The sequence below is a fragment of the Oncorhynchus mykiss genome, chromosome 28 (genome assembly GCF_013265735.2).
Source record: "Oncorhynchus mykiss isolate Arlee chromosome 28, USDA_OmykA_1.1, whole genome shotgun sequence".
Classification (NCBI taxonomy): Eukaryota; Metazoa; Chordata; class Actinopteri; order Salmoniformes; family Salmonidae; genus Oncorhynchus; species Oncorhynchus mykiss.
The window spans coordinates 6,812,741-6,837,384 of NC_048592.1; the positions used below are offsets into that span (position 1 = coordinate 6,812,741).

The 24,644-nt window shown below is 41.3% G+C and overlaps 3 protein-coding genes across 3 annotated transcripts in view; 2 read left to right on the forward strand and 1 right to left on the reverse strand.

The window, feature by feature from the left end:
• Positions 1 to 4,493: 4,493 nt before the first annotated feature.
• LOC110508405 (SURP and G-patch domain-containing protein 1) lies at positions 4,494 to 13,878 on the reverse strand. The gene is made up of 14 exons (XM_021588918.2): positions 13,742 to 13,878; positions 13,083 to 13,254; positions 12,842 to 12,951; positions 12,393 to 12,650; positions 12,058 to 12,181; positions 11,846 to 11,949; positions 7,768 to 7,891; positions 7,234 to 7,589; positions 6,833 to 6,939; positions 6,394 to 6,571; positions 5,851 to 5,957; positions 5,537 to 5,682; positions 5,251 to 5,380; positions 4,494 to 5,162 (listed from the first exon to the last, which is right to left on the reverse strand). Exons 1-14 carry the CDS (start codon positions 13,758 to 13,760, stop codon positions 5,136 to 5,138), a joined length of 1,962 nt encoding a protein of 653 aa, XP_021444593.2. The 5' UTR covers positions 13,761 to 13,878; the 3' UTR covers positions 4,494 to 5,135.
• LOC110508406 (E3 ubiquitin-protein ligase RNF126) lies at positions 13,848 to 18,412 on the forward strand. The gene is made up of 9 exons (XM_021588919.2): positions 13,848 to 13,998; positions 14,720 to 14,778; positions 14,913 to 14,973; positions 15,093 to 15,331; positions 15,474 to 15,545; positions 15,644 to 15,713; positions 15,825 to 15,918; positions 16,008 to 16,123; positions 16,249 to 18,412. Exons 1-9 carry the CDS (start codon positions 13,924 to 13,926, stop codon positions 16,399 to 16,401), a joined length of 939 nt encoding a protein of 312 aa, XP_021444594.1. The 5' UTR covers positions 13,848 to 13,923; the 3' UTR covers positions 16,402 to 18,412.
• Positions 18,413 to 21,516: 3,104 nt separating this feature from the next.
• The window catches only part of LOC110508407 (potassium/sodium hyperpolarization-activated cyclic nucleotide-gated channel 2-like), a 57,069-nt gene continuing 53,941 nt past the window's right edge, over positions 21,517 to 24,644 (forward strand). Inside the window, exon 1 of the mRNA XM_021588920.2 lies at positions 21,517 to 21,554. The gene's annotated coding sequence lies outside the window, so the exon portion shown is untranslated. The remainder of the gene's footprint in view (positions 21,555 to 24,644) is intronic.

Below are 24,644 nucleotides of genomic sequence, written 5' to 3' on the forward strand. Positions count from 1 at the left end.
TGCCTCATCACACACATACATAAACTCAGCCACTGACAGATAGACAGACACAGAAACACGCACACATTACTCACTCACAGCCAACTAAACTTGATTAATAGTTGAATGGCAAGCACTTACCATTGGTGAGTTCATTCATCTGGTCACGTCTCTGGACTATCCACTAGCTAACGTGAACTCACCCCATTCCGTACAAATGTGTGAACTAGGTTTCTATTCAAGCGTTGATCGACATGGTAATGGCTCTATAGTATTGGAGAAAAGTTGAAAAGACGGACCCTCCGTTACATCGTGGCGTGTCATGCCGTAACGTACAGCACGCATAAAGCAACTATTTCTGTCTTACAATCTCTCTCCACCAGGTGTAGCACTTCTCTCATCGTTTAAAAACAAGAAATGGACGGTGACTGGGGGATACCTAGTCATTTTTTTTGCGTCATCATTGCATGCGATCATCATTCTTAAAGCCTCTGCCTGGAATATATGTTTCCTGCACAATTTTTCCCCTCATGAAGCTCTTTTGTGGAATAATTCAGACATAACTGTAAGGAATAAGTCATTGTTCTACCCCAGCTGGCATGAAAGGAATATTGACTTTGACCTTGATATTTTCGACAACAAGGGTAATATTCTCACATATGAACAATTTATAACATTGAAAGAGTTTCCAATACATTTCAGAGAGTTTATTTCTGTGATCAAAGCCGTTCCCAGTGGTCTAACTACACTTTATGAAAAGTAATCTTAATTTTGGGAATGATCACAAAGTTTATCCAGAACTCAGATTGGAAGGTGTGGGCTTATTTGAGAAATCTTGCTGTAATAAATATATAGGACAAATTCTTCATTCACAAAACCAACTTACACCGAGAGGAAAGTTTTTCTGGAACTTTGCTTATTCCTGACATTGTCTGGAAAAATGCATGGTTAAGACCTTACAAATACTGTATACCAAACAAAGTTAAGGAAGTGCACTTCAACATTTTGCATAAGATATATCCATGTAATTCTATGATTTCCAAATTTGTGGCTATTGATGATATCTGTGTTTTCTGTGAAAAAGAAGGTGAGAATCTGTCTCACTTGTTCTTTGAATGTAAATTTGTGTCCGAATTTTGGGAAAACCTTGCACGGTACTTATTTACCATTATGAACACTGCCTATAATTTTAACATAAAATATATAATATGTTACTATTGCAATGATGACAAAACCACTGAAATTATTGTTATTTTTTTCATTCTTGTTGCCAAATACTTTCTACACAAACAAAAACTCTATACCAAAATTACCAATTTTTCTGATTTAATTTAATTATCTTATTAAAACACTAACCCTAGTGAATAACAAAAAGAATAACATCTTCATGAATCATTATAATAAGATATTTTCAGAGTGAATATAATTGCACTTAAATTGTTTATTTTTTGTATTTTATTTGTATTTATATTTTTTGTATGTTTGAGCATTGTTAATACCTGTGTTTGGTTTGCTAGACATGTTTGATGTAGCAATGTAAGTTGATTTTTGTGTTATGAATAAAATACATTTATTAAAAAAATAAAAAAATAAATAAAAAAATGTTTTTAACTTGTAAATAAATAAAAATATATATATATATATTTTTTTTAAAAGCCTCTGTTTTACTTCTAAGATCACTTTAGCACCGCCCTTAAAACCCGATTTCAAATTCGACACAAATCTTCAAATAGGTATGTAATGACACATTATAGAAACTCTTTATAGTGTTTTATTTACATTTTAGAGGTGATAAGGTGATAAGTTGGACAGATCGAGTGAAAAAAAAAAAGTTTTCCCACACGACAGCTCTCCTCCTCACTATCACACATTAGTTTCGCATCCTCACCCGCCATTTTTTTAAAGACCCGACGGGGCTCATTGCCTGCTTGAATTATGCAAAAACGGGCAGCGTTTAGGTCATGTCATTTATGTTGTTGGAAAGGGGAGAAATTGTGCTTTACAATGGTATTGACATTACAGTTGATCTGGAAGTATTACGTTTTTGGGGCGCTAAAATAAGGGCAATTGTACGGACCAAGGCGATGTACGAGTTTACGTTACTAACTAGCATGACTATAGCCAGTAACCAGGTAGGGCTAGCTAGTCTGCCTGCTAACTAGTCAGTAGCCAGCTAGTGCTAGCTAGCCAGGTAGTGATGGCTAGCTCTTCAGCTAGTGTAAACCAACTTTGTTCAGTATTTGTTGAGTTTGTTCTATTGGTATGCTAACTTCATAAGTTAACATTAGTAAAAAATTTTAAAAAAAGATCTTCGAACAGTCTAATTTCTTTATGCTGTAAAATCGTTGTGCTGCCAACCTGAATAAATGTTATTTATTTTCTGTTTTTCCATGTCCAATTTTGTCACAATAAGTAAGAAAACAAGTAGATTTTCATTTTTCAAAATCAGAAATGAAAAACAAGCTATTTTACGTATTCCACTCTCAGTTTTGACTCGTAAATCAAAGTAACAAAAGGTACACAGAAACGGTCAACATTGTCCCAGACTTTTTTTATACTTCACACCCGCTGCCTTCACAAAATGTACCTTGTCTTTTAATATGCCCTAGAACCAATTTGACGGTTTACACAAAAAACAATTGAGGACTGAAATACATTTAACAATTTAGGACAGATTTAGGGACACAAATATGCACATATCAAAGGCACCACAAATAAAATAAAAACTCTAGAAGAAATAGCATGTGATCATGTAGGGTGTAATCTATTAATTCTAACACACTGAAAGGCCTGCATAATTCAGAAATAAAAGTGATCACTGAATTTTAAATGAATGGACACAGACATTTAAAAAAACAAAACAAGGGTGCTTTCATTGCTGTTGATGTAATCCTTGAACGTTTTACATAATCCACAACATTTTGCCCCATGTCTGGTCACAGGAGTGCAGTCAGTGGTGCTGACCTGCCTGCCAGGGCACTGACTGCATACTGGCCAACCCTGCCCCACTACACAAGTATCCAGCTACCTCAGCTTCAGAGGCCAACACTTGTGTTGCCATTGGCTGATGTTGCTCTCCAAGGGGTCTCTTTTGCTTAGCTGGCCGATCTGTGTTATATTTAACTGGTGTTAACCCCCAGGGAATGGCAAACTGAAGCTCTAATTTCAGAGATCTGTTACCCTCATTAAATGGCTGCCGTGGCTGTCAAACCCTGGGGGTGATAATGGAGGGGTTATGATACCCCCTCCCATACCTGTATGTATTGGGTATGACTACGAGGATGAAGTTGCAGGTTTTCGAGGAGACCCTATCAGGGTTACGAACTCTTCAACCACCAGAATAAGATGGGCATCAGGGCCACGTTCAGTAGCCAAATGTTGGAGATAGAAATGGCACGAAGAGCCGATGCGATTCCTTATTCTACATAGCATATTTCTACCTGAAAGTTCCAAAATGTTGCCTATTGCTGAACGTGCCCCAGGTGTACCTCTAGTACACATTATACAACACTAATTTCAACTATTGCTCCTTGCACCCCTGCAATGCTGTGCAATAACAAACATGCTACTTGCTCGGTGAAATAAACATTCACTAATAGAAGTAGTATTTTACACATACTGTATAATGGACTTTCACTTTATCTTGTAGATAAATATCTTTATTTGATCTAAACTGTGGAATTGGAGTTTGTCAGAATTGAAAAAATATATATATTGAACAAAAATATAAACTCAACATGTAACAATTCCAAAGATTTTACTGAGTTTTACAGGTCATTTAAAGAAATCAGTCAATTGAAATAAACGTATTAGGCCCTAATCTATGGATTTCACATGATTGGGCATGGGTGCTGCCATGGGTGAGCCTAGGCCCACCCACTAGGAAGCCAGGCCCAGCCAATCAGAATTAGTTTTTCCCCACAAAAGGGCTTTATTATAGACAGAAATACTCCTCAGCACCCCTGGGCTGGCGTGGTTACACGTGGTCTGCGGTTGTGAGGCCGTTTGGAAGTACTGCCAAATTATCTAAAATGATGTAGGAGGCAGTTTATGGTAGAGAAATTAACATTACATTCTCTGGCAACAGCTCTGGTGGACATTCCTGCAGTCCGCATGCCAATTGCACACTCCCTCAAAACTTCAGACATCTGTGGCATTGTGTAGTGTGACAAAACTGCACATTTTAAAGTGGCCTTTTGTCCCCAGCACAGGATGCACCTGTGTAATGATCATGCTGTTTAATCAGCTTCTTGATATGCCACACCTGTCAGGTGGATGGATTATCTTGACATAGGAGAAATGCTAAATAACAGGGATGTAAACAAATTTGTGCGCAAAACATGAGCGAAATAAGATGAATATGGAACATTTGTGATTTTTTTTTTTACATCAGCTCATGAAAAATGGGACCAACACTTTACATGTTGCGGTTATATTTTTGTTCAGTGTACAATTGGTTTCCACAAGTCAGAGGGCAATGATCAGCGACAAGCATACTCCAATTCTACACATTCAACACAATACATTTTTTTTTTAATTGTTCGCAGTGAAGCATTTTACATTCGTTGCTTGAATTTACGATGTAAATAATACATTTACGATGTGTTAACACTGTGTTCAAATCTTTGAAGGGTGATCAAACAACCATAGCAAACCCATGTACAGAAAGAACTAACTACAAAGCCATTTATTACCAGTCAAATTATGTATTTTGGTTACGGTCATTGTCAAGTAGCATCTTGAACATGTGAAGAAATTAAAATCCAAACAAAAAGATAGACATCACAATACAGAGAGGACAGGTAGTGTTGATAGGTCATTCTGTGTTTTGAATCGTGACTGTAAATTCAGATAAGCCATCACAATTATACCCTAGCCATCCAATTTATCAAATATGATACTTTGATTCTGCAGTTGCGTAAGAACATCAACTGAGTCTTAGACAACTTAAATCCGACAAATCCGTCCCTCTTATTCTCCAACCTAAACAATTTATCAACAACTATAAAATTCCACACAATCTAGAGGAAATTACTATTACTGAGTGTCCTACAGTTTGTTCCCACAACAAAGTGAAAGGCATAACTGGGCCATCATGCCACTGTTGGTGGTTTAAAAAAGTAAATTTGACAGTCGGCCAAGTTCAGGCCTCTTCATCAGTAGTATGGTCTCCTTGGATTGTTCTGAAAACAGAGAAAAGACGTGTTACCAAAACTCTTACCAATGCCAGGTCATCTGAACAGAACAGCTTGCATATTATGTAGTAATTACCAGTGGGTTAGGCCTGAAGCGGTAGGCTAGCATCATCCTCTTTCTGAAAGCGTCATACTCATCATCCTGTCCTGAGAGCTCAGCGGGCCGGTCCACGCCAAACCCTGCCCCGTCAATAGCTGTGATTCCCCTGGAGAAAACCAAACCACAGCAGCTGGTTAGCTGTGTATAAGACCTTGTATCAGCCAATAGTGTGCGTGTTCATGTCTAGTTTTTACATGTCTTCGTGTGACTATGCCTGAGTCCAAGTGTGTATACTGTGTCTGTGAATTCGACAGTCCCACACCTGTGGACAGGGGCCTTGATGCCCTGTCCGTCAGAGCCAAGACCATCGCCCTCCTTCCAGCCCATCTTCATGAGCATCTGAAAACCGAGGTTCTCCACCGTTAGCTTAAAATCCTTGTACTCCGAGTAGTCTGGGTCGCGGCCTTCCTGCAGAACACCACAAAACCCAATGCAAGAACATGAGATCATGTGAATAGAGTATGTTTTCCCCAAATGGTGGTTCACCGGTAATTCCTTTTTGGCTGAGGCTAGGCAACGAAGGGGTCAAGGGTTAAGTGGCAAAGAGAAAAGTTGGGGAGAAGATTTGGAACTGACCTTGAGTGCCTTGAAGGTCTCCATGAACTTCTCCAGCTCCTCTGGAGGTAGGAAGTCACCAATGAAGTGCTTCCCCTTTCCCATGTCAGTCAGCGACTCCGCCCACTCTGGAGGAAAAGACAAGTAGCCATTTACGTCAACACAAAATTACGACAGGGGCGCGTTCAGCAGGACACAACGTTTTGAACATTCAGATTGAACGAGGCCAGGTTAATATGAAGAAGTATCTCTCAGAGTTCATTAATGAATTGTTGACAAAATGTTCTGAAAGTAGTCGTTGATTAAACAAAAATTCTCGTAGTAATAAATTGATCTTTTCAAGAATAAAATCTCACATTCAAAATTCCTTTCACTTTTTAACAAACACATTATGCGCATTTGACATTGCAGCTGACTTTAAAGTTGAGACTGACTGAGCTACAAATCTCCTTGTATCATAAATAACTACTCAATATTATTTATAGATCAGTCAGTCAGAATTTACCAATGATACATCACGGTTTTGATGATCTCGAACATGGCCATTGTCTTCATGAATCTTACCACGCGTTTTCTCCATCTCCATGTGCCGTAGGCGGTGCTCCCAGGTGCCAGCCTGCTGGTCCACTTCCTCATCACTGTCGTACTCGTGGGAGTGGTCCCTCACCGCCTTCTCCCACATCACCTGCATCTCTGCCATGGCACGCTTATGCTTCATGATCATGTCAAACATCTCCTGCATCTGGGGTGAGAACAAAGGCACACATGCATGTGCAGGCCGGACACACCTCAGTCAAGGTTTCAGAGACGGCTGAGAACGGACGCAACTGAGCCCATCTTGCCTTGTTAGAGGCTAGGTTTGAAGTATGCTGGGCAATCCCATACCAAACCATGCCCAAAATACTAAAATGATTAACACTGCCAAGTCCCCAACAATTCAAAACAGTGAAAGTACAATTTGCTGCCATTGTGTATTGTGCTCTGTCTGTCGGTCATGCAGTACCTCCTGTTGCTCTTTGAGCTGTTTCTTCTGGTCATCTGAGAGCTCTGTTACCCCAACCAGGCCAACAGGCTTTCCCTTCTTATAGCCCAGATCTCTCAGTTCATGAACTGAAACACACACCCCGCATGGATGGACACAACACAGGGCCAGGATAGACATACCTTACAAACACTGTTTTTAGTCTAAGATATACTAAAACAACTGTCTCTCCGTTGTAATATTTCTTAATTTTTGGGATTTGCGTGTATTGTTTTGTGTTGTTAGGTATTTCTGCACTGTTGGAGCTAGGAACATAAGCATTTCGTTACACCCGAGATAACATCGGCAAAATGTGTAAGTGACCAATTAAATTTGATTTGATTTCTGTGAGAGGCTGTGTACTATGGTGTGTGTGGGTGTACCAGAAAGACACATGCTGGGCTCTGGCTCTTCCTCCTTGGGGATGATGATGGGTGGCAGCGACAGATCCACCTTGTCATCCTCTGATCCCCAGCGGCTCTTCCGCTTCCTCTTAACCATGGGGGGCCCTGCTACTTCCTCTTTTATCTCCAGACCCGGCTCAAGCTTCACCTGTCCCAGCAGGTTGGGGTACTGAGAAGGTAAGGGAGGATAGGTCAGGGGAGGAGCAGCTGGCCTCATGAACCCCACTCCGGGCTCCTGCTTGATTGGGGGGCTCTGGTCCTTTTTGGCCTGGCGGTACTCCTCCACCTTCTCCTTGTAGAAGTGATGGGCGGGGCTTTGGAGGTCATAAAGAAAACTGAGAAGAGGAACAAGAAATAAGCCATCTTTAACTGTATTTCGGTCACTTTACATGTTAGGTTTTTTAATAATGTATGCAATACTATGACAAATCAATTTCTTCTTGGGGATCAATAAAAATGCAATTGGATCAATGCATTAAAACACTCATTACAATATCGGAGACTGTCACTAACCTGAAGGCGGGGTTGTCTTTGTTGTGCTGGGCGGCGATGGCTTCCACCTCGGGGCCTCCGTCAGCCACAAAACTGGCCAGCTTCTCAGCCACCCTCTGGGTCTCCTCGTCCACTGGGGGGGAGACTTTAAGCAGCCTATCAGTACTGGGGCTCAACTCACACTACTACCGTACTGTACTCAACTGGCCCTCACACACCAGTCTACAGCCAGTAGGGGATAAGAAGAGGGAGGAGGGAGGAGGAGCAGGGGGACATGGTGGTGATTGGGGAAGTGGATTTGATATTAAAATATAGGCCTAATTTTTGAATAAATAACCCCATGAACAGTGGGCATGGTAAATGCTGTCTGTCGTGAAGGACTTAGTAGTTTTCAGTAAATAATTGTGTCTGTCATTTGAAGCGTCGGCCCTCATCGCTTGTGTGTGCAATGGTACCTTTCAAAATAAACTAAAACTAAAAGGAGGGCAATATACAGTCCCAGTCAAAAGTTTGGACACACTTACTCATTCAAGCGTTTTTCTTTACTTTTTAATTATTTTCTAAATTGTAGAATAATAGTGAAAACATGAATAAACACCTATGGAATCATGTAGTAACCAAAAAAAAAAGTGTTGAATCAAAATATATTTTAGATTCTTCAAAGTAGCCACCCTTTGCCTTGATGACAGCTTTGCACACTCTTGGCATTCTCTCAACCAGTATCATGAGGAATGCTTTTCCAACTGCCTTTAAGGAGGTCCCACATATGCTGAGCACTTGTTGGCTGCTTTTACTTCACTCTGTGGTCCAACTCATCCCAAACCATCTCAATTGGGTTGAGGTCAGGTGTTTGTGGAGGCCAGGTCATCTGATGCAGCACTGGAGGTGTGTTTGGGGTCATTGTCCTGTTTAAAAATAAATGATAGTGGGACTAAGCGCAAACTAGAAGGGATGTCGTATCGTTGCAGAATGCTGCGGTTGGAACCAAACATTTAAAAAATGACTCAATAGGCCATAGGACAAATTTCCACAGGTGTAATGTTCATTTGCTCGTGTTTCTTGGCCCAAGCAACTCTCTTCTTCTTATTGGTGTCCTTTAGTAGTGGTTTCTTTGCAGCATTTCAACCATGAAGGTCTGATTAACACAGTCAAGTAACACAGTGTTACTTGAACTCTGAAGCATTTATTTGGGCTGCAATTTCTGAGGCTGGTAACTCTAATAAATGTATTCTCTGCAGCAGAGGTAACTCTGGGTCTTTCTTTCCTGTGGCGGTCCTCATGAGAGCCAGTTTCATCATAGCGCTTGATGGTTTTTGTGACTGCACTTGAAGAAACTTTAAAAGTTCTTGAAATTTTCCGACTTTGATTGATCCATGTCTTAAAGTAATGATGGACTGTCGTTTTTTTGCTTATTTGAGTTGTTCTTGCCATATGGACTTGGTCATTTACCAAATAGGGCTATCTTCCGAATACCACCCCTACCTCGTCACAACACAACTGATTGACTCAAATGCATTAACAAGGAAATAAATCCCACAAATGAACTTTTAACAAGGCAAAGCCTTTAATTGAAATGCATTCTAGGTGACTACCTCATGAAGCTGGTTGAGAGAATGCCAAGAGTGTGCAAAGCTGTCAAGGCAAAGGGTGGCTACTTTAAATGATCTCAATTATAACATTTTGATTTATTTCAAACTTTTTGGGTTACTACATGATTCCATGTAGAATATAGTAAAAATAAAGAAATACCCTGGAATGAGTACATTTGTCCAAACGTTTGACTGGTACTGTATGTATGCATGTATGCATACATAACACACACACAAAAACAGTGCATTCGGAAAGTATTCAGACACCTTGACTTTTTCCACATTTTGTTACATTAGACTTATTCTAAAATTGATTAAATAAAACATTTCTCATCAATCTACACACAATACCCCATAATGACAACGTGAAAACGGGTTTTTAGAAATGTTTGCAAATAAAAAACAGATACCTTATTTACATAAGTATTCAGACCCTTTGTTTTAGACTTAAAATTGAGCTCAGGTACATCCTGTTTCCATTGATCACCCTTGATATTTCTACAACTTGATTGGAGTCCACCTGTGGTAATTTGATGATTTGGAAAGGCACACACATCTACATAACATACAGTCGACAGTGCATGTCAGAGCAAAAACCAAGCCATGAGGTCGAAGGAATTGTCAGTAGAGCTCCGAGACAGGATTGTGTTGAGGCACAGATCTGGAGAAGGGTACCACAACACTTCTGCAGCATTGAAGGTCCCCCAAAACACAGTGGCCTCCATCATTCTTAAAAGGAAAAAGTTTGGAACTACCAAGACTCTTCCTAGAGCTGACCGCACGGCCAAACTGAGCAAGCAGGGGAGAAGGGCCTTGGTCAGGGAGGTGACCAAGAACCCGATGGTCACTGACAGAGCTCCAGAGTTCCTCTGTGGAGATGGGAGAACCTTCCAGAAGGACAACCATCTCTGCAGCAATCCACCAATCAGGCCTTTATGGTAGAGTGGCCAGACGGAAGCCACTCCTCAGTAAAAGGCACATGACAGCCCACTTGGAGTTTGCCAAAAGGCACCTAAAGGACTCAGACCATGAGAAACAAGATTCTCTGGTCTGATGAAACCATTCCTACAGTGAAGCATGGTGGTAGCAGCATCATGCCGTGGGGATGTTTTCAGCAGCAGGGACTGGGAGACTAGTCAGGATCGAGGGAAAGATGAACGGAGCAAAGTATAGAGAGATCCTTGATGAAAACCTGCTCCAGAGCACTCAGGACCTCAGACTGGGGCGAAGGTTCACCTTCCAACAGGACAACGACCCTAAGCACACAGCCAAGACAATGCAGGAGTGACTTCGGGACAGGTCTTTGAACATCCTTGAGTGGCCCAGCCAGAGCCCGGACTTGTGCAGTGACGCTCCCCATCCAACCTGACAGAGCTGGAGAGGATCTGCAGAGAATAATGCAAGAAACTCCAAATACAGGTGTGCCAAGCTTGTAGCGTCATACCCAAGAAGATTTGAGGCTGAAAATCGCTGCAAAAGGTGCTTCAACAAAGTCCTGAGTAAAGGGTCTGAATGCTTATGTTAATGTGATATGTTTTACATTTTTAGTACATTTGCAAGAAATTCATATATTGCACTTTTACGTTCTTCTCCAACACTTTGTTTTTGCATTATTTAAACCAAATTTAACATGTTTCATTATCTACTTGAGGCTAAATTGATTTTATTGATGTATTATATTAAGTTAAAATAAGTGTTAATTTATTATTACAAATACATTTTTTTTTTTATCTGCCGATTAATCGCTATCTGCTTTTTTGGTCCTCCAATAATCCTTATCGGCGTTGAAAAATCATAATCGGTCGACCTATATATGTATGTATATATATATATATATATATATACATACACACATATACATATATATACACACACACACACATACACGAAGTCAGAAGTTTAAATGCATTTGGCTAAGATGTATGTAAACTCAGTTTCTGAATTCCTGGCATTTAATCCTCATAAAAATTCCCTGTCTTTGGTCAGTTAGGATCCCCACTTTATTTTAAGAATGTGAAATGTCAGAATAATAGTAGAGTAATAATACTCAATTAGCCTATCAGAAGATTCTAAAGCCATGACATCATTTTCTGGAATTTTCCAAGCTGTTTAAAGGCACAGTCAATTTCGTGTATGTAAACTTCTGACCCACTGGAATTATAAGTGGAATAATCTGTCTGTAAGCAATTGTTGGGAAAATTACTTGTCATGCACAAAGTAGATGTCCTAACCGACTAGCCAAAGCTATCGTTTGTAAAAAAGAAACTTGTGGAGTGGTTGAAAAATGAGTTTTAATGACTCCAACCTAAGTGTATGTAAACCTCCGACTTCAACTGTATGTATATATCATTCACATTTATAAAGATAGATTGAATGGTGTTATTTTCATCTGCAGTCTTTGGAGCTGAGACCAAGCATATATGTGAGAGAGAGCGAGAGCGAGAGAGAGGGAGAGAGAGAGAGAGAGAGCGCGAGAGAGAGAGAGAGAGAACCGATATAGGTAATCTTACCATTAGAACATGACGGCGTCTCAGGTTTTGGGTTATCCTTTCGTAGTTCAGCAACTCTCTTTCGGTAATAAAGATAGTCCCGGCTGTTCTTATCATACAAGAATCTGTAAAATGGAAAAGGAACAGATCTTTATATCAGGACAAAAAGAGGCCACATTACATACAACACAATATAAATTCGACATACTGTTAGTTCAGCCATACAGACTTACGAGAAAACAGGGTTGTCCTTGTAGTTTTCCTTGGCCTTCCTCTCTAGCTCAGGCCCTCCCTCAGCCACAAAGGCTGCCATCTTGTCCAGGATAAGTCGTGTGTCTGGGTCCTCTGGGGGAGAAACTTTAAGAGGGCTATGAGTACCTTACCTTTACTGTAAAAGGCTATGCAGACTCAGGAAAAGCACTATTCTCAGGCAAGCAGCTACTCTGTCACTAGAATACACAGTCAATGACATGGGTGAAATGACAACAACAAGTAGCCTAGTACAGAATCCGACCAGCACCCAGGCTACTGGCAGTCCTTAGATGTCTAAAACCAGATCATTGATTACCTTTGATCTCTAGGAAGCTTAAATCATCAACATCCTCCTCCTCATCATCATCATCATCTGGGGAGCTGAATATGCTAGGCCTTTGGGGGCGAAGCAGGGTCTTCTTTGACTGGGAGTAGTTCTTAAACTGGTTCAGCATGCTGCTGATGCCTAGACCGGGACGCTTGCCAATGAGAATGCTCTTCTTCTGGGGCTGAGACACTCCTGACGACAGACTGGGGATGGATGAAGATGGGGCTTTGGTGTCATTGCTGGAGCCTGGAGAGGGTACAGAATTGGGTTAAGACTCACTGCAGTGCTTCCTTAATTGTTTAATGAATCCAGAAGAAACAAGTAATTGATAAAATATTACTGTGTTATTGTTTTACTTCATAATTTCTGTACCATCAAAATAAAACCCTAACATTTTCTATTGAAACCCATTAAGACAAAATAGCTACCCATCTCACCAGAGTCAGGGCAGGGTTTGTCCTTCTGCAGCTTCATAAACTGCTGTAAGAAACTTCCGTCATTCACATACTTGTTATTGTTCGAAGACGGACCCTGTAAACTGGGTAAACTGTGGGGATAAGAAGTCAAAATGAATGGCTGTAGTCAACCAGTCAAGTGGACCAATCAAGTACTTCCAGCTGGGATTAAGCATAGAGGTAGACCTATTTGTAGTGTTTCAGAAACCCAGGTCTGCTGTACCTTGGTGGCAGTGGCCTGTTGGGAGTCGGAAGGCTCTTGGTCTTGGCTTGCTCTGCCATCTTAGCCTCAATCTCGCGCTTCTTCTGGGCGATCAGCTCCTCCTGACGGAGAATGTTCACACTCATCCTGTTCTTCTGAGGTGGCCGGAACTTGTTGTTCCAGCCTCCTCTCCCTGCAGTGGGAATAAAAGAGACAGTCAGCAGATGAGTTTGGAACACTTGTTGTCTGTGTGTACTGTTACCAATAATGTTAATCACAAGAGGGGATTGCTTTGTAATTGCTCTTTGAGAGTATTTTAGTAAGTCACAAACGTGTTTGTTGCCACAGACAAGAGAAGTAGGCCTGGGTTGGTAAAAAAAGGGTTTGCTAGTTTTAACTAGCTCGGGTGGCATCAACTCAGGTATTATTCTAGTAAGAAGTAGCTACCAAACTACAACCAATTCTTTCACGAATCTCACATATGCAGTTGATACTGATTGTGGCAACAAATATGGTTGATGAGTTTTGATGCATCATCAACAAATCCTGTTGATGGGCGGTGGTAGCTAGCTACAAGAACCGGATTTGATGGGGCAATAGTTTAGCAATATTGGAATACATGTTACTAGCTATATACAGGTCTGTCATTTCAAATATTGCATATTAGTGCGAAGTTTTACCTGTATCTCCGGACTCCATAGCTGCAGCTAGCTAGATCTGTATTCGCTGTTATGAGCTAGCTGTTGCTAAACTCGTTTCCGCTTCCGGTCCGTCTTGCAAATTGAACCCGAAGGCAGCGAGTTATGTCCGTTGTCGCTACCCTTACACGTTCCGTCTCTGTTGTCTGGTAAAGAATCAGAAGATGGCTGAAGCTCCCCTACGGCCCTGTCGTTTTTTTTGTCACCAATGTTCAGCAGAGATCAACCCTCGTCTCCCGGTAAGCATTCCATAGAGGTTTTTGTCGTTTAGAAAAGAAAACCATGGCCAGCTAAGTGGGGTTTACGTTATTTCATTCACGATTGCCTCTGACTGAAGCGTGACAGCTAGCTGACGCTAAACGTTGGGTTGTAGCTAGAACGTTCACGTTGACAGGTGTGTTTTTGTCATTTGACAGCTGACTTAATTTATAATCTAGCCAGCTACCAAAATAGCGTGTAGTTTGTCTGTTAGGATGTTCCGAGACCATGCTTCCGTGACTTGTTGGATTAGTTGAGGCGCTAGCTAAATTAGCTAAATGAAAAAGCTAACCAGTAAATGCTCTTCCAATGACAGCGTGTCTGTCTGTCTATCTGTTCATGATTCTGACAGCTTGCCAGATAAACAGCGACATTGGTCCCTAGCCCCTCCAAAGGTAGCTTCTTTTGGAATCCAAGAGAGATCAAATATCTCCCATTAGCAATGGGTCATTGAATAGATCATCAGCTATTGTTAAAATGATCAAAGTGTGAGGTCAATAGCCAACTTTTAATTTGTTTTTGTTTAAATTCAAGTCACATCTGGTTGAAGTTAGCTAAACGATCTTAATTCCCCAGTACTTACATAGGCATGTTTTTGTTTTGTTTTGCTTTAGATCAAATAAAAACATGAAAGTGTATGAGACTGACTGATGCAAATGTATGATTATGTTATAAATACGATTTATCTCTGCCTTCCTGCAGGACTACACCTGTCCACAGTGTGAATCTGGCTTCATCGAAGAGCTATCAGAGGAAAGAAGGTACAGTATTATCTGCTTGTCTATCAGAGTTCGAAACACTTTCAGCAGCAATTCTCCTTTAACAGTACTGTCTGTGTCCCACATTGGTTCATGGTTGAAGATAAGATGAAAACACTTCTGATATTTCTTTCCAGCACTGAAAATGAGTCCACATCCATTGCCTCCACCAGCGATCAGAACCGTCCGACTTTCGAGGTTAGTGACACAGAACTGATATGTTCCTCAACTCAACATTTGTTCCTAATGAATTTATGCAGCTTGGTTGGACTTCAAGGTAGTGACCGTATGTTTTTCCATTTGTCCTCCCCCCTCAGATTATGGACCACCAGCACATGTTTACATTTCCGCCTGGATACGGGCAGTTTTCTCTGGGGATCTTTGATGAAAATTTTGACCTCCGAGCGGGGATGCCGACGGAAGACAACCGCGAGACGGAGAACCGGCGGGAACGGGAGATGGCATCACGGCAACGGTACAGTGCCCGGCAACCACGGGGACGACACATCCCACGGCGACAGGGACAGAGACACGAGGGAGTACCCACTTTAGAGGGGTATGGAACACTTTACAGCTTGCTTGCCCTTTTGAGAGGAGATGAGAAAGGAATGATGCTTGCTTGTGTAGCGACATGGTTCAGTTTCCTTGAGGAAGGAATTCAGGAAATGACTAAGATGTTTCTCATTGTCCCTCTGCAGAATCATCCAGCAGCTAGTAAATGGAATCATAGCACCCACAGCCATGGCTCCAAACATTGGGATGGGACCATGGTATGTGTTATTATATAAATACCCTCTACTCTATGTTGTGTCTGTGAACATACTAGTTGCTTTGAGTTTCTAGTAATTTCTTGGAATATTCTTGATAGGGGCATGCTACACTCAAATCCAATGGACTATGCTTGGGGTGCCAATGGACTTGATGCTATCATTACCCAGGTATACCCAAATCCTCTACACTTCACAAGGGATTCAATTACATGCAATGACATCAAATGCTGGTGACATTTCCACAACCTAATAATACAACTTTCCCTCTCTGCCCTGTAGTTATTGAATCAGTTTGAGAACACGGGTCCTCCTCCTGCTGACAGAGAGAGGATAAAGACCCTGCCCACCATCCAGATCACAGAGGAACATGTGGGTGAGTCAACAAATCATCAAGCAACCCCAGAGTTCAAAGGTCATATTAAAGGAATACTTCACCACAAAATTGGTTCTCTTTAATTCTAGGTTCCAGTTTAGAATGTCCTGTGTGCAAAGAAGACTACAGTGTCGGGGAGACTGTCAGGCAACTTCCGTGCAATCACCTGTTTCACAATGACTGTATAGTACCATGGCTGGAACAAGTATGTGGGCTGCGTTTACACCACATTTTCATTCATTTCAATGAAGTGGTGTGAATGTATGTGTTCTCATTGAAGCAGATGTCAGCTGAACCTCTTTTGTCTGTGTCCTACTCTTCCTCCTTCAGCACGACACATGTCCAGTGTGCAGAAAGAGTCTCAGTGGACAGAACACAGCTACAGACCCCCCGGGACTATCAGGAATGAACTTCTCCCCTTCCTCCTCCTCTTCATCCTCCTCCAACTCCCCCAGTAACGAGAACGCTGCCAACAACTCCTAGACCTCCATCACCATCAAACCTCAATAACACCTCCTGCAACAACCAACACCTCATCCCCACCCCAGGCAGACTTACACCCCCACTCTACCACTGGCTCAGGATGGCCACCTCTCTCAGTGCTCTGCTAGGCCCTCTGGGAGAAGCTGCTGGGGAGATGACTCTACTCTGGAGGCGAAACAATAAACCGGTTCAGGGAACACAACTGAAAACCGGAAAATAAAGAAATTATTTGAGGAACAGAACCCGAATCAAAAATGAAACTGATCTATACAGTTCCGGAACAGAACCGTTATTTTAAAAGGATGGGAACCGGTTAATAACGTTCTTTCACGTTCCAGGCATTTTTTTCCAGTCCCACAAAAATTGCAACAAAGCGCCAATACAAAGCCCTCACGTCTGCCTGCCAGCTGGAAATCTTTGCTAGTGCGTGTGTGTGTAGGGTACCTGCCCCTCCCCTCTGAAGCATAGGTTACTGTATCCTACTGACGACGTAACAAGCGTGTATTTCACTGCTAGTGAAGGATACTATAGTTATCATGTTTCATGTTGGTTTTATTAACTACAAAAAGGAAAGATGTGTTTTTAATTATAATGCTGCTCTACACACAAGCTTGTTAGCTAGCGAGCTAACGTTTGCTCTGGTCTAATGTTAAACCAACTCGGAGGTTCAAAGACATTAAAGGTTCCTCCATAGAAGCCGCTCCTCCGTAGGTATAATTCTGTGGGCCTAATTCAGATAATCCATGTCATAACAAGTTGCCCAGCATTTCAAGGCAAGCTTCCTCCATCCTTGCTCTCTCTTCACCCTCAAAATGTCAGTTGCATCTCACACCCTACACTGTGACTGGCAGCACAGTGTGTATGTTTGTCTTTAATTATGATTAAACCATGCTGTTATGACGAAATACAATTTGCTCTTAACGACCTTCCTGTACAAATTAAATCGGTAACCCGCTCCACAGCAAGTTGCTGTATCCACACTGATTAGTAATTTAATGTTGAGCAAATTATAAATATATATTTAAGATGCTTAAAAAGGAACAGAAAGGAACGATATAAACCAGTACTGTTTTGGTGTTTGAACCGTTTCAGAACTCTTCAGAATGAAAAAAATAATGGTTCTGTTCAAAACGAAACAAGTGAAAAATAATGTCGGTTCCAAACCCTGCAATAAACACAAAACGTTTATTTTACCCCCCTTTTTATTGTGAACTTTGAACACAAATCATTCCTCCCCATGAGTGTGTGAACTGGAGTGGACGCTGGCACTGTTCCTGTTACGATGCTTCTGTTAAGGGAAGGAGTGAAGACTAAAATGAAACTGGAGGAAGAGGATGATGAGCACAGGCTGAGGTATAATAGTATCCACAGAAGAACTGAGAGTGCGCTTGAACCGGAATGGACTTCGATTTGACTTCCTGCCACAAGATGGGGAAACATTTTATATTTAAAAGGGATTATTTTTTTTTTTACACTCAACCGTGGTGTTACAGACTTCCATGCCGAAGGACAGAGAGATGTGTACATAGAGGTATTCATATTAAGAACATAAACAAGCAGGTCAACCACTGTACAGCCAACTAAATCTTAGAGAGAACTGAGTGTATGCATCTAATTTTAGGATTATTTATTTGCACTTTTTGTTTTGCGCAACATTTTGTTTGGTTTCAAGAATGTGACTTTTGGGAAATTACTACTGAGAAAAGATAGTATTGCATCTCTGAACAGTCATTTTAAGGCTCATATTGTGATTCTCACATTAGTCTCAATTTATCTGCATTTTTCAAAAGTTTTGGTTTTCTCTAATTTCTTGTAGGCTATCAATTGACAAGATTATCTTACTATGTCTTTCTAAAATGGAAAGCAAGTTCTCACTACTGTATGTTTCCTCCTTGAATATCCCATACAATGAATTTCAGTTCAATGCATTTGAACCTGTTCTAAGTTGTTGGGGTAAAGGCATAATAAAATACCAAAACTGGACTATACTGCAGTTTTGATCATAGCACTACTACAGTATTAGTAGAAATTGTGTTTTCTTCTGGAAGAGTCTAGAATGTTTTTTGATTGGTGAAATGTGAGCTGTCTGGAATCGAGTGCCTTGTTCCAGTACTTTAGAAAAGCACCCTCCCTTCCATCCATTCTCGCTGATTATTCCCGATAGGTGAAAGTACAGTAGCACAAATAAGGTAATTTCACCTCAGTAGTTAGTCACGTCAAGGAAGGTAGGAAGGTTTGAAGCAACCCATCAGGGGCCTGAACTATATTACATATCAATGGCCTTAAGCCAGGCAATGGTCGCATTCCACCGCTTAGATGTTGCATGCATCAATTAATGGTTGCGTGCCATGTCATCGACTGTGTCATTGACTGTGTCATCGACTGACAGATTGCTATAACATATGATGTGGTAAACTGATAGGTAAAATACCTATCCAGGCGTTGTAAGGTCTGGCAAAGTCTAAGCAGTGGAACGTGACCATTATGTGAATCCATTATACAATATTTGCTAAGTGTTGCCATGCTGCAGAACACTGTTACAGCATGCTGATTAGTAACCCAATCAACATGGCTTAATTATGAGCTCAACCATGGAGCCAATCATAGCTCTGCTCCCTCAGGAGCCTTGTCCTGAAGGAGGAAATGAAGGAAGAGTGATGTCCTAGGCCGCAGCCTCTGGAAACATGTGGCCATTTAACACTTCTCACCCTGCCCAATGCACCCTCCTTTTCACTATGCGTATTTTATCGCCTTTTCAAAGATGGTACCTGACGTTGTACTGTTGACTCTTTATGTGCATAGTACAGTGTATTTTGTGTGTTCTTGTGGCCCAGCGTAAATATTCCCCTAACCGCTACCCCTAGGCTTGCACCTATTGTCCCTGAAGGGATCATGGGAACATTTCAATGTTATTTCAGACCAAGCAATGTGTCGATAAAGATTAAAGTATGTTCTAGTGTGTGAAGACCCCCCCCACCCAAGTAATGTCCTTATCAGTCCTGCTGGTGAGACTCATCTGTGTAAACTGTAGCTCTCCTCTCTACTGCTGCAGCCCTATCAGGCTAAACTCATTATGACCCATTTAGAGCAGCCTTATCTTTCTCTCTCTCTCTGTGTGTGTGTGGTGTGTGTGTGTGTGTGTGTGTGTGTGTGTGTGTGTGTGTGTGTGTGTGTGTGTGTGTGTGTGTGTGTGTTTGGAGGTGGGAAATGAGAGAAAGAAGAAAGGGGTGGGGAAAAGAACAAAAATAGAGAGAAAGAGACCACCCTGGCCTGGTGTTATCCACACCTTCAACTGATTGGCTTCCTGAGAAGAACAGGAGGTGGAGGAGGATAGAGAAGTGTAAAGCATTATTCTTGTGTTCCTCTCACTAAACCCTTTCCTGCACATGACTGACATGTTTATTGTTACTCTATGAATATGTTATGACCAGTCTTCATTTACATTTGACGTTTTAGTCATTTAGCAGACTTACAATTCGTGCATTCATCTTAAGATAGGTAGGTGAAACAACACATCACAATCGTATCATGTACACTTTCCCTCAACAAAGAATTTAGGATTAGGGACTCCACTGTCCTGGCTAGAGGGAAGCATGTTCCACCATTGGAGTGCCAGGACCGAGAAGAGCTTTGACTGGGCTGAGCGGGAGCTGCCCTCCAGTAGGGGTGGAAGGGCCTAGAGACCAGAGGTGGCAGAACAGAGTGCTTGGGTTAGGATGTAGGGTTTGAGTATAGCATGAAGATAAGGAGGTGCAGTTCCCCTTTCTGCTCTGTAGGCAAGCACTAGGGTCTTGAAGATGATGTGAGCTTCGACAGGAAGCTAGTGGAGTGTGCGGAGGAGCGGGTGACATGGGAGAACTTAGGAAGGTTGAAATCCAGGCGGACTGCAGAATTCTGAATAACTCGCAGGGGTTTGATGGCATAAGTAGGGAGCCCAGCCAACAGAGAACTGCAGTAGTGTTTATGGGAGCTGACAAGTGCCTGGATTAGAGCCTGCGCCGCTTCCTGTGTGAGGAAAGGTCATAATCTACGGATGTTGTAGAGCATAAACCTGCAGGAGCGAGTCACTGCTTTGATGTTTGCAGAGAATGACAGGGTGTTGTCCAGGGTCACACCAAGTTTCTTTGCACTCTGGGAAGGAGCCACCGTGTAGTTGTCATCCGTGGTGGAGAGGTCTTGGAGCGGGCAAGCCTTTCCCGGGAGGAAGAGCATCTCCGTTTTGTTTGAGGTTGAGCTTGATGTGGTGGGCTGACATCCAAGCTGAGATGTCTGCCAGGCACGCAGAGATGTGTGTCACCACCTGGGTGTCAGAAGGGGCTAAGGAGAAAAGTTATGTCATTGTGAAATAAAAGGTAGCTGGGGTTTTAGCTTGATGTTGACCTTAACCACAGACCTGAGACCAGATTACCATAACCCCAGTTTGAACCTAAACCATAGAAGGTTGAAAGAATAGCTGACCTTGTGTCAGTGGTTATAGCTGCAACTTCAAATTCTCACACAACAATGATGAATGTTGACACTGCCTGTGTACACTGCTTCCAGGTCAGTCCCACCAGACCACCCCACAGCAGAATCTGCTCAACCAGCCTTCCATTCTGTCTCTCTCTGGGATTCCTCAGATCTCGTTGGATCTCTTCCAAGATCAATTATTATTTTTGGAACTCTGCCTTTTATGCAAATGAATCCAGAGCGTCATACTATACCAGGAAGTGGAACTGAGGCAGGCAGCCTCTGCAGAGCGAGAGACACTGTCTTGCAGCTCAGACTGGACCCGGCATCTCACAGACAGCGTCACTGTGAAAAGGTAAGAGACCTGCGGCAAGGAGACTTGGAACACGATAACCTAATTGACCGCAGGGAAACTTAGTTTAGTATCGCTGCATGGATGTTTGAGACAAGTTCAGTGATTGCAGACAACCTCTGAATGTCATTGACACAGAGTGTGTGCGATCAGCGGCAATGATTATGAAGGCTGTGTGTGTGTGTGTGTGTGTGTGTGTGTGTGTGTGTGTGTGTGTGTGTGTGTGTGTGTGTGTGTGTGTGTGTGTGTGTGTGTGTGTGTGTGTGTGTGTGTGTGTGTGTGTGTGTGTGTGCGTCCTCTCATGCAGGTCCCATTGATACTGTAACAGAAGAGCAAGATCTCAATGTAGAAGGTAAAATATCAGGTTATATATGAAGTTTTGTTCCAAAACATGATATATCATTTTTTTTGGGGGGGGGAATGTTGGTAAATTGACATGAATTAAAAACACATCTTGTGAAAGAGAGAGAGCAATTATTTTTCCATCTTACCATGACATAGGCTAGTGGAAAGACAGACATTATTTTGTTTGAAATATATTGCAAGGTTATTTTATTTTAGAGAGACAAATAATCACGTTTTTGGGGGCAAAACATCATATATCCACCCCAAACAACAGAACAATAGTATCCTGATTGGGTTTTAAACGTTACTTGTAATAAAGTAGCTATACTTAAATAAATATTAAAATAATCAACTAGCTGATTTATTGTATCCAGAGGGAGCAGTTCATACAATGTGTGTTTTCCTTAAGGACTTTTAAGCAACTTTTTTTTTATATAATGGGGATTTTACAGTTGTTTTGATGGATAAATCAAGGGAAGTTTTTTGAGTTTGATTATATAGCCTACACTTTAGGGAAGGATTTGAGGAATAATAAGAACATTGAAAGTATGTCACAATTAATTTACTGGTCAAGGATGGATTGATTCTTGAGTGACACAGCTCATTGTTTGCAGCCAGTATAGCCCATTATTGTTTCCCGTCGCTAGATCTTGTCTCTCCTGTTCATTCTCTTTTTTTAGAAGAGTTCCTCTTTAGACCAACAGGAACAGATATCACAGGCTCTAAACTGTTGAAGGGATCCATATCCAAAAGGTCCACGACACACAAGAGCTAAAAGCTAACGTAACTCTAGGTAGCCACCGGGCGAGCACTTGAGAGTGACAGCTGTCTTTCACGGCATCTGGCTGACTACGCCAGGGGTGAATAACGAATAATATAAAAATGAATAATATAAGGTTCTGATTACATTCCTAAGTGTGGAAACAATATTTAGTCATACCTAATTTACGAATGAAATATAATGAACATCATTCGCTAAATGACCCACTTTTGCGCCCGCTGCAAAAACCATACGGAACGTCCCGTCCATCTGGAGAGTGGATATAGCCATAGTCATATATTTAGGGTTCGTGCTATCCGGGATCCTTAACCCTATCCTACCTACCCTTACCTTAACCACCTTCTTTTTCCTAACCTTAACCTTAGCTCTTACCTTAACCATTTTGCATTTAAACTTCAATGGGGTAGGGACATCCCAAGGACCATATATTTAGAGAGCTTGGCCAACTTTTAGAATTGTTTATATTGTTATATTCTAGATATTCAGTTACATAGCATTTGTTTTAAATATATATAGCTATTCCCCATGTAGTGTTAATGGAGTGCTAACATGGCTACAAACTGAACGTTGTAGTGTCCTGTAAATGCATCATAATGCAGAAACCTCAATCTCTCATCCATAGAAATAAAATGACTAGAACAAGCTTGGAATTTCTAACCCTGGCAATTTGACTGGTAAACTCACAATGTCTGCCTGGTATTGTGATGCAATAATTTCTATGGTATTGTAAACTCAATGTCCCAACAATAGAAATAGAATCGAATATCCTATAGGCCCTTCCATCAGCCTCCTCTGGTCATTCAAATATATGTAAACTGATGGCTCATGCAAAGGAATGTATTTTTTGTAATTGCAGTTGCAAGCTTGTGGGAGGAGCTATAGGAGGATGAGCTCCTTGTAATGGCTGGAATGGAATTAATGGAATGTAAATGTGTTTGATACCATTCCATTTAGGCCTCTGGTCAGTTTTTTTTTCTATATATTTTTTATTTTGTACCTTTATTTAACTAGGCAAGTGAGTTAAGAACAACTTCTTATTTACAATGACTGCCTAAACCTGCCAATGGGACTATGGGACTCCCAATCACGGCCAGTTGTGATACAGCCTGGATGAGTTGAGTTGAATCAAAAATCACGGCACATATTGATGGGTACACTTCTTGCTTGTAGTTCCTGATTTTAGTTACTGCTTTGTCCTATGGGTACACTTGCAATGGCCTCCAGTCCACCCATTATGCCATCATTGACTTGAATGGGGATGCCTGTTCTGAAGCACCCAACACTTTAAATACATGGCTCTGGATATAGCAGACTTGGCAATAAAGAAATACTGGCCACTTTTTCCCTAACCATTGATCTCCCTCAAAGGCATCCTTGTCTACTATCAGATCAGGAGTTGGGGTCCTTTTTCAGAGCTGTTCCTTAGTATCCTACTGTTGGTCTGGTTTGATCACTGTATGATTGATTAAAATGCAATACGTGCTCAGCTCACTGGGTTGTAAATGCTTGGATACAATTTGAGATGGATTGAACATTGTTTCTGTATTGTAAAGTAGTCCTGAAATAATAATGTGGTTACAATAAGTTATATGGTTCTGTTGATGGTGGTAACATCAGGCTATAACTGGAGATAGAATGTAACCCTACCAGAAATAATCATTTGGTGCCTGTGAACGCTATGTATCTGTTCACTGATATCCTAATCTAAGGTCTGGGTGACTGTACCCCACTTCTTGGAAAGCTTGGTGTAAGATGAAAGCTGTATCTTTGAAGATAATCTTTAATGAAAACCCAAATATTTAGATTCAAGGACATGCTTATAAAGGATGCATTTCGATAGTTACGGCCTCCTCCCCTTATCTCTTGATTTCCATTCCCTGAAAGTTATGGATGCCAATTGGAAAGTTGCTGTTACTGTGGGAGTTCACCGTCTCATCAGCGCAGATGAGTTGAGGTAAAGGAAAAATACTAGTATCACTTTGAGGTCTCTTTCAATGTATTCCACCTGTATGGACACTAGAGGGGGCTACACGCCTGTTTGACATATTGTCATTGAAAACACCCTTAAAAAATATATTATTGGTTCGTTTTAATATAGCTTTTGAATGCTGTGAGTCATTGACCCTAAAGGACTCCACATTATGATTTTAGCTGAAAGCTTGTTGAATATTTGGGAAGTTTGATCAATTAGAATTTCATTGCAGTTTAATTAAATAAGGCCTAAGGTTTACAGTATCTTTTGTCGAATGTGACTTAATCACAGAGCAACTGCTATCAAATTTGTATTATATGTGATAAAAGAGAAACTATCTTGAA